General features: G+C 36.5%; 1 protein-coding gene across 1 annotated transcript; it reads left to right on the top strand.

The window, feature by feature from the left end:
• Nucleotides 1–509: 509 nt before the first annotated feature.
• On the top strand, nucleotides 510–10356 carry LOC127444056 (BTB/POZ domain-containing protein 3-like). Its single transcript, XM_051703221.1, has 5 exons — nucleotides 510–615; nucleotides 1231–1428; nucleotides 3844–3934; nucleotides 4048–4166; nucleotides 5511–10356. Exons 2-5 carry the CDS (start codon nucleotides 1292–1294, stop codon nucleotides 6541–6543), a joined length of 1380 nt encoding a protein of 459 aa, XP_051559181.1. The 5' UTR covers nucleotides 510–615; nucleotides 1231–1291; the 3' UTR covers nucleotides 6544–10356.
• Nucleotides 10357–10506: the final 150 nt, after the last annotated feature.

The following is a 10506-nucleotide window of genomic DNA, read 5'->3' as shown; positions in this document are numbered from 1 at the left end:
ATCTTAAGTGCCTAAAACTTTTGCACAGTGCTGTGTGTATATATATATATATATATATATATATAATATTAATTTTATTTTTAAATATATTAGATTTATTATATATTATTTATATTATATTATTTATTCTATTTTATTATTTAATTAATTTTATTCAAAGGGTTAAACGTTGATTTTAATTAAAGTTTATGAATATTTACGAACCCCTTCCCTGAATGAAATATTTTAATATTTCTGAATGAGCGAGAAATTGCAGTAAACATTCAATTACTGTATGAATAAAAAAGAATACAAATTAAAAATACCTCATTATGAATTTTTACCTACAATTACTAATAGTAAAGATTAGCTATAATAATAATAATAATAATAATAATAATAATAATAATTGTTTTGTTTATTCATTTATTTCTTTTATATATATATATATATATATATATATATATATATATATATATATATATATATATATGTTTTTTTTGTTTGTTTGTTTTGTTTTTTCGCGCATGCGCAGAGCGTCATGCGGATCCTCCGATCATGGAGGCTGTTGATCTGCAAACCAGCAGCAAACTTCCTTCACTGTGTCACTAAACCGGCTTCATTAACCAGCCTCTGGTAATTACCACGATGTCACTTTTATCGTTTAATGAACTTTGGGACAGCTTGATGATGTTTCAGTGTGACATTTCAGGGGTTTCTAGGATTGTGAGCCCGATGGCTGCTTTTGTTTATTTCCTGTTGCTCACATCAAAATTCAGATCAGCATCTTTTATGACTGATATCACATATATCAAATTACTTACTAAATACAAGTGCTACTAAATTCTTTGTATTCTCATTTGAACGGGGTTTGCTGTTGTGATGTGTATGTTTAGATAAGTAGTTCGCCTTTAGCTGTGATTGCTAATTATGTTTTGTTTTGTACGTGTACTCTGAGTCCAGAAATGAAAGTGAATTGGCTCCGTTTCTAATGTAAACTTCTTAGTTTTACGTATTTAACGGTATTAAGATTGAATGGATGAGAAAAGCTTTTCAAATAATCCTAAATATTTGTTAATGGAGGTAAACATGGGAAAATGTCTGGCCTGACCTGGCCAACACTCTTATTAATGGGAGAAAATTATAAATGTAAACAAAGAATCTTCCCAACCATTTGTTTTGTATGATGTTTATCTTGTATATGTGTGTTACTCAGAATAACTGGACTGTGTTTTGTCTCCATCTGTTTAGATCCACAGGTTACCACATCCTGTGCCAACTCGACTTATATTAATTAATATGTGTTGGTAAAATGGCTGCTGAGCTGTTTCCTGCCAAAAAACTGCCCGCTGTCACAGCTGTACAACAGTACCAACAGCAGAACGTCAGCAACAACAACACCATTCAGGGATGTAACTGGCAAGGCTTGTATCCCACAATTAGAGAGAGGTAACTTGTTCTTTGTCTTGTGGATTTGTCCCTTTAATTACACTGTCTCTGCTACAAAACATAGAGAGCTCCCTACATCAACATTTTAAGCCAATATAAGCTTGCTCCTTCCGACTTAAATGCTAAAAAAAAAAGATGGCATAATTATCCTACCTTCTTAGATACCCTCTTTTTTTATTTTTACAAATACTAAAACAGCAGCACATTAATCCTTTGCATTTGTCCCATAATGCATTGAACTGAACTCAATAAATATATTTATCACTAACATTCCTTAAGAATACGGAAGCCCTGAAATGCAAGGTGAAAAAAAAATCACTAGTTGAATTTTATTAGGTGGCTTAGTACATGTCCTATGTATTTGTGTTTTATAAATTATACACTGTTTTGTAAGCTCACAGTACATTTTTCACATTGGTAATTTATATCTGTAATTTAATACGCAAATAAATGCCAAGCCATGTACTCTGTATTGAAAATATGTTAATGTTTTTTAAACTTTAATAACTTTTGAGACTTATTCCGAGATGATGATTTACAAATATAAGTGTTTAGATCGGTTAACACTTACATTAGGGATGGATCGTGGATGCATAGCATTTGTATCTGGGACAATCAATGTAAACCGCGTCTCAAACGAGTCCCAGTCAGAGACACCACATCTCAAAACACTCACGTTAATAAATGCGTGCTACGCGAACATTTAAAAGGTGTTGCATTTGAATGAAAGCCTGTCCTGTCCCTTTGTCAGCAGCGCAGGGGGACTCGCATCACAATACTATTAACTCTCTCAACTGACTGATGGCGCTTGAGAGTTTGAAGCACTGGTCACGTGCATGGCAATGACTCGCTTGTCAAAGGGTAAAGGCCACGCCTTCTCATGAATAATATTGAGAACACCAGTGACGTAGATTTGCTGAAATTTAATGGGAATTAAACCTTTTCCTCTTGAAATTAAAAATAACAAATGTCAACATTCTCTTCCATTGTGTGCAAAACATATATATACCTGTTAACATCTCAAAAAATGTGTTGTAGTGTTTCATGACCCTTTAAGAGGCAACACATGAGAAATTTTGTTTTACTTGCTAGCTATCAATTAGCATGTAGTACCAACCTCGGCCACCAGGTGTCACTATCGGTTAGCATGAAATCTTGTTCTGACATGGAAAAAGAATGTCTTTGGTAGTGTTATAAATGTAAAATAATTAGTGCTGTCAAATTTAACGCGTTAATATGACCCTTTGAATAAACCATATCTCATGAGAAGTGTCAATTCGCGCAAATGTCTTTGGTATGTCACATAAATCGACTGTCGGGAAAACAGATGTTGGGAAACACTGTGCTGATACCTGCACCAAATATTTGATCAATGTCCGCAAAGCACAGATAGAGCTCAAAAACTTTGTAACATGATTGCAGCGGCAAGACAGCTGCCATTTGAACACCTGCCTTGTTGCGAGGCGTGGTGCGAGCACGAATTGAAAGTGTGAGTGCGAGGCGATTGTCTGTGTTCCGTGACTGCTACCGGGTCCTTGAATAACGTATAACGTCAGTGGAGTTTCTGGTGCCCTACGCAGACTGCGTAGTATGTGTATAGGGAGCGGCGGTACTGATTACAGGCCAACGGAAACCCTGCTGCTGTCTCCAAGGTTCTGTCACAGTGTCTCTGTTTGATAGTTCACTAGTCAATGCAGAAGTTAAAGACGTTGCTGGAAACCTGCAGGTAATCTACACTGTCCCATTTAATCCCATTTAATGGCATTCGTTATCAAGTGTGACAATAGGAGTTATTTCTGATTGTTTGATGACCTTTACCATATTCTGTCACCTTGTCAGCATAAAATTCTTGCTTACTGATAGTGTCACCTGGTGGCCGAGGTTGGTACTACATGCTAATTGTTAGCTAGCACAGGGGAAAAAATCTAATGTGTTGTCTCTTGAGGAGAAAAAGAAAACATTTTCTGAAAGAAATCAAAATTGTAGAGAAACAAAATTATTTGCGGAGAAAATATAGAAATACACATAGACATCTAGTGAATTTTTTTCACCTTGCTTTTCAGGGCTTCCGTAAAAGAAGGTATCATTGAGGCAGCATAATTAAGTTGCCTACCTTTTGGAACAGCCTTCTTATTGGGACCTATGGTGCCTTAAAATGCTACCTACATAGGCAGCTTATTAGGTTTAGGGACAAAGTAGGTGTATGTTCAGTTTCTAAACTCCACTTAAGCATCTACATTGTAGTGTTTACATTTAAGAGCTTAGTCAATATATAGACTTTAAATCATTGTATGAAATCAAATTGTATTGAAACACATGTTAATTAAAAAAATATATATATATACTGATCCACAAAAGTGCACATAATACAAAGTGCATGTCAGTGTTTTTAAAGGCTGTTGTTTGTCCCTGCAGAAATGCAGTCATGTTCAACAATGAGCAGATGGCCGATATTCACTTTGTGGTGGGGCCTCCTGGGGGAACCCAGAGAGTGCCGGGACACAAGGTACACAATTCAGCCTAGCACTTTAGCAAAAAAAAGATATTTTTTTATCAAAAAGATAAACAGAGATGAGAAAGTATTTTGTTAATTATTTGAATCCATTTCCCTTTTTTCAGTATGTGCTGGCTGTGGGGAGTTCTGTATTTCATGCCATGTTCTATGGAGAGCTGGCTGAAGATAAAGATGAGATCCGGATCCCTGATGTGGAACCAGCTTCCTTCTTGGCAATGCTAAAGTAAGACTCTCTGATTTAGAAAAGACTTGATCCACAGCAAGCCTTAGTAATTAATTACCTCATTTTGTGTCATTCTGCACTATCATTCTGGAACAGAAAGTGCCTACCCCAAACTGTTGCAGTGATCATTTTCATTTTAAGCAAATATTTTTAAAATGTATAAACTACTTGCAATTATTTAAACTTGTATCAAACATATTAAAGATTAATTGGAATGTAGGATTAACAACATGAGACAACTATCCTGAAAACATGAGCTCCTGAAATAATAGCATAAAAAGAATATACTGAAGCATTAGCTACTTTTTACTTTGTGGTGAATTCCTATTGCATTTATGATACTGCATTTTTAACCCCTTAAATTCTACGAACCTGCTGTCGGGACCGTAAGCGTGCAAAAAGTTTACGCTTAAAGGAATAGTTCACCAAAAAATGAAAATTCTCTCATTTACTCACCCTCATGCCATGTGTATGACTTACTTTCTTCTGCTGAACACAAACAAAGATTTTTAGAAGAATATCTCAGCTCTGTAGGTCCATAACAATGCAAGTCAATAGTATCCAAAACTTTGAAACTCAAAAAGCATATAAAGGCAGCATAAAAGTAATCCATACGACTCCAGTGGTTTAATCCATGTCTTCAGTGTGTGTGAGAAACAGATCAATATTTAAGTCCTTTTTTACTATAAATTTCCAAACAGCCCTTTCCAAAGTGCTCTTCTCTCCTAAGAGTTCATCTACTTTTGTTTTTGCCGATTCGCACTCTTTGAGCATGCTGGGCAGGGAGGAGAATATATAGTAAAATAGGACTTCAGTATTGATCTCTTTCTCACCCACAACTATTATATCACTTGAGAAGATGTGGATTTAACCACTGAAGTCATATGGATTACTTTTATGCTGACTTAATGTGCTTTTTGGAGCTTCAGAGTTCTGGCCCCATTCACTTGCATTGTATGAACCTACAGAGCTGCAATATTTTTCTAAAAATCTTTGTTTGTATTCTGCAAAATAAAGTCATACACATCTGTGATGGCATGAGGGTGAGTAAATGATGAGAAATTGAAATTGTGAAAGTCCCCGGATACATAAGTCACATAGAATACCATCACTTTTGCATTTATGTCACACAAAATAACAAAATAAAGCCTGAAAAAATCTGCTTCGCAAATGAGCACCACCTTGTGGTGATTATGTAGAAATACAAGTGTGAATATAAAGGTTTTTCACATAGCACTTAAATAGACACATCAATTAGAAGGGGGTGTCCTCATACTTTTGGGCATATATTGTGTATATACACAAGAGAGATCAGACTTTTTATTATGTGCTCTCTCCTTTTAGGTACATTTACTGTGATGAGATTGACCTGTGTGCAGACACCGTACTCGCCACTTTGTACGCTGGCAAAAAGTATATCGTTCCACACTTGGCTCGTGCTTGCGTCAACTTCCTGGAGACCAGCCTGAGCGCTCGCAATGCCTGCGTCCTGCTGTCTCAAAGCTGCCTGTTTGAAGAGCCCGATCTCACACAGCGTTGCTGGGAGGTCATCGACGCGCAGGCAGAGCTCGCCCTCCGATCGGAGGGATTCTGCGACATCGATGTTCAGACCTTAGAGAGCATCCTACGCCGCGAGACGCTCAACGCCAAGGAGATGGTGGTGTTTGAGGCGACGTTGAGCTGGGCGGAGGCAGAGTGTAATCGACAAGAACTACAGCCCACAATCGAGAATAAACGGCTTGTTTTGGGAAAGGCCATCTATTTAATTCGGATCCCGGCGATGGCGTTAGATGATTTCGCGAATGGCGTTGCGCAATCTGGCGTGCTGACGCTCAACGAAACCAATGACATTTTCTTGTGGTACACAGCGGCGAAGAAACCCGAGCTTAAGTTCGTCTGCAAACCACGAAAAGGTTTAACGCCACAAAAGTGTCACCGGTTCCAGTCTTGTGCGTATCGCAGCAATCAGTGGCGATACCGCGGACGCTGTGACAGCATCCAGTTCGCCGTGGACAAACGCATCTTTATTGCCGGGTTTGGGTTGTACGGATCCAGTTGCGGTTCGGCTGAGTACCAAGCCAAGATTGAGCTGAAAAGGCAAGGCCTGACGCTCGGCGTCGCCATCATCAAATACTTCTCTGACGGTTCCAGTAACACATTCCCCGTGTTCTTTGAGTACCCGGTGCAGATAGAACCGGACACGTTCTACACAGCGAGCGTGGTTCTGGATGGGAATGAGTTGAGTTATTTTGGGCAGGAGGGGATGACAGAGGTGCAGTGTGGAAAAGTGACCTTTCAGTTCCAGTGCTCATCGGACAGTACCAACGGGACGGGTGTGCAGGGGGGGCAGATCCCAGAACTCATCTTTTATGCCTGAGAGAGAATATGGAGAGTCCTGGTCGTAAATGGACAGAGTAGATTAGAAACAGACTTTTTTTTTTGTTCCTTAATGAAGTGCTGCTCACATTTTGCACAAAGGCTGCAAAAAGAGAATAATAAAGATTATAGTACACTGACAATCGATATAGTCTATTTTAAAAGTGGTAGTGCACCAAAAATGAAAATTCTGTCATTTACTCAGCCTCGTGTCATTCCAAACCTAAATGATTGTCTTTCTTCCAAGGAACATAAAAAGAGATGTTTTGAAGAATGTTCAAACTGTCAGGTGCCATAAAAGGAATCCATTTGACTTAGAATATTGTGAATGAGTTGCATAGACTATTTTTTTAGGTATTTTTTTTTGTTGTTGTCCTTTTTGGGCATCCTTTCGTGTTCCATGAAATAGAGAAAGTCATATGGGTTTAGAAACACATGAGGGTGAGTAAATGGAATTTTCTTTTTTTTTGGAGAACTATTTTTATTCACTTATTTAGCTGGACTGATCTGGCTATTTATCTTAACACTAGCCATTTTCGAAAGTTTCTTAGGTAAAAACGTGTCTGCTAAATGTAAATATAAACTTCGCATAACAGGATTTCAACACAAATCAAGCCAGAAGTTTTACTCTTGAATATTCATATTGTTGATGTTTACTGCTCTGACTAAAAGCAGACATGTTGTGTCTCTAATATCTTAAAATCGAACTTGTGAAGTCACACACTCGATCGTTATATTTGTATCATTTTTGTGAGTTATTGTTATGAAATGTATTTTACTGAACTTTAAAGTATTTGTATAATTTTTTACTTAACACATGAAGCACAAATTCCTTAAAGGGATAGTTCACCCCAAAATGAAAATTCTCTCATAATTTACTCACCCTCATGCCATCCCAGATGTGTATGACTTTCTTTCTTCTTCTGAACACAAATTAAGATTTTTAGAAGAATATCTCAGCTCTGTAGCTCCATACAATGCAATTCAACAGGGTCCAAAATTTTGAAGCTTCAAAAAGCACATAAATGCAGCATAAAAGTAATCCATATGACTCCAGTGGTTAAGTTCTAGGCCGCTGATAAGGGGGGACATCTGGTCTTTTTGTCCTGGGTCCAGGCTTAAGGGGGGCCCAGAAAGGCTATTTCATATTGTAGAGCACATCTAAATGCGTTCAGCGGGAGATGCGAATATAAACATGGAGACAGCACACAACCACGAAAAGTGTCCCGGATGGGATGACTGTCCGCCCCCCCAACGGACAGAACAGGGGGCAAGCTGAAAACATTTTGTACCCGGTCCAAGAATTGGACACCCCGGTTAAGTTAATGTCTTTTATAGCGATATAATAAGTGTGGGTGAGAAGCAGATTAATATTTGTTCTTTTTTTTTACTCTAAATCTCCACTTTCAAACAGCCCTCTTATGCGCGTTCATGAAAGGTCCTCTTCTTTTGTTGTTTTGGTGATTTGCATTTTTTGTGCATATTGCCACCTACTGGGCAGAGATGAGAAAGGAAAAAAGGGAGGGAAAAAGCAAAGGAAAGGAATAAATAAATCATATTTGCACAACAGCCCATTAGGTGGCGATATGCACAAAGAATGTGAATCAGCAAAAACCAGAAGAACTCTCGTGACCGTGCATAGCTGGGGTGTTTGAAAGTAGATTTAAAGTAAAAAAGGACTTAAATGTTGATCTGTTTCTCACCCACACCTATTATATCGCTTCTGGAGACATGGATTAAACCACTGAAATCTTATCGATTACTTTTATGCTGACTTGATGTGCTTTTTGGAGCTTCAAAGTTCTGGCCACCATTCACTTGCATTGTATGAACCTACAGAGCTGAGATATTCTTCTGAAAATCATAATTTGTGTTCTGCAGAAGAAAGAAAGTCATACACATCTGGGATGGCATGAGGGTGAGTAAATGATGAGAGAATTTGCATTTTTGGGTGAACTATTCCTTTAAGCGTTTTGCTAAAAATGTATTTTTCTATGTGTAATATTCATGTAATCCTACATATTCTTATTTTTATTTTCCTTAACATTTTTGTACGACAACATGTTTTGTAAACATCATGGAGTAATGAGGGGTTTTACAAATACTCTGAGATTTAATTAGTGGTACTTGTCAAGCATCACTGTAAGCTACTAATGCTTATATTAGGGTTTGGGGATTTGAGTATCCACACTAAGGTTATTGTTTTCCTAAGTATGCGGTAATGGAAAGTGGTTTTGAAACGTTCTGTTTTTGTTGGAGAAAAAACACTATTTTAATGGGGATGAGAAGTAGCGAAATTAACCTTTACAAACGAAAATGTATTAGTCTGGACATTGCCAAAGAGACTCCAGTCGAGGGTGGGCTGTGATTTACGAGCTTAATACAGCTTTATATAGTGCATGCCATTGAAGAGACTGCAAGTCTATCCCTAACAGCCTCGTTCCTATTCACATCTAAAATCAAATATGGCGCTACTGTGATGTAAAAATAGTTATTACTGTGGCTGTCTAATTTATGTTGCTAGCAAGACTATTTTTTGAACGTTAGGCTACATTCAGGCTCTTTCATGTACATTTTTATACGTGGATGTCAAAGTCAAACCTTAAAAGCACAATTTTTCATATAGTAGGTGTTTTTGTAACATCATGGCACAATCTTGATTCATGCCATTCTAGAATGGTTGCACTCTTGAAATGCTACATTTAGTTTTGGAATGCCATGGAATTAACGTTTTCGAATTCTCTGTTCGTTATCTAACTGTGTTCTAAATATATAAAGTGTGCCTTTTCTAGATTGGGTTTATTGGTTTAAATTACCCAAGCAGTTCTTACATATACAGTTTTATTCATAGACAAAGAAGTGAGATGCTTTTACAAGCTCAAAGCACTGGTTATGTTCACTGTGAAAGGTCATTGATTCACATCTGTATTATGATATATCTGGCACAAGGAAGCCTGTTTCATCTGTTATGTAGAAAACATAGGTGCCAAAAAAGTGCCAAAATAGTTTTTTGAATGTGTAAACCAAGTTTGTGTCAATATTAATAAAACAAAAACTCTAAAATTTCATGTCTGTGTTTAAAGATTTCAAACTTCTTCACAATTGCAATTGTCTCTCACAATCTATTATATCTCACAAACGTAACCCTATCATAATTACACCTTTATATCTTGTAATTGCTATTTTATATCGCACAAATTTTTAAAAATATATTGTTAAATAAAAGGGTTCTACTTTACAATAAGGTTCTATTTGTCAACGCAACTGGTAACATGAAATAACAATGAACAATACTTTTAAAGCATTTTTTAAGTCTTGGTTAATAGGGCTGGGTATTGATACAGATTTCCCGATTCGATTCTGATTCACAAGCTCTCGATTCGATATCAATTCATATGGGTATATTTTAGTAGTAATGTCCCTTTTGCTTACATGTGAAAGAAATTCTCTCCCAGATAATGTTGTTAATATTAATTTTAATAATTTATATATATATATATATATATAATAATTTTTTTTTTCATTTTGGTCACATTTTGGTGTTTTTAATCAATAAATATTATATTACATATATTTTGTTCCATGTTTATTGTTTGATTGCGTAACTTGTACTTTTTACAAGTATTTACACTGATTTGTTGAAACTGTACTGTCTCTTTAACCCTCCCATGGTATTGAAAAAGGGCACCTTCCTTTGGTATTCTTTTGACAGGAAGGGTCAGATATGTAACCCTTTTTTTTTTTTTTTTTTTTTTTTTTTTAAATGATGATAATGAGACCATTTCTTCTTCCCTGAAGAACAATAAAAATTATGCATTTCTTATGGGATATTATGCTATTTTGATCTTATTTACATTAATTTGCATATACAAATAAGCACATTTGAAAAAAAAAGGTTAAAACGAAGAAAATATGAGAATGTGACATAAATTGGAAGCAGATTGCTGCCATCTGGTGAACAAAA

Source organism: Myxocyprinus asiaticus, chromosome 7 (assembly GCF_019703515.2).
Source record: "Myxocyprinus asiaticus isolate MX2 ecotype Aquarium Trade chromosome 7, UBuf_Myxa_2, whole genome shotgun sequence".
NCBI lineage: Eukaryota > Metazoa > Chordata > Actinopteri > Cypriniformes > Catostomidae > Myxocyprinus > Myxocyprinus asiaticus.
This window is presented reverse-complemented; position numbering and strand designations above follow the sequence as displayed.

Coding starts and splice junctions, on each gene's coding strand:
- LOC127444056 (XM_051703221.1), top strand. CDS start 1,292: ATGGCTGCTGAGCTGTTTCCTGCCAAAAAACTGCCCGCTGTCACAGCT. Junction 1,429..3,843: donor TATCCCACAATTAGAGAGAG/GTAACTTGTTCT, acceptor TTGTCCCTGCAG/AAATGCAGTCATGTTCAACA. Junction 3,935..4,047: donor AGAGAGTGCCGGGACACAAG/GTACACAATTCA, acceptor CCCTTTTTTCAG/TATGTGCTGGCTGTGGGGAG.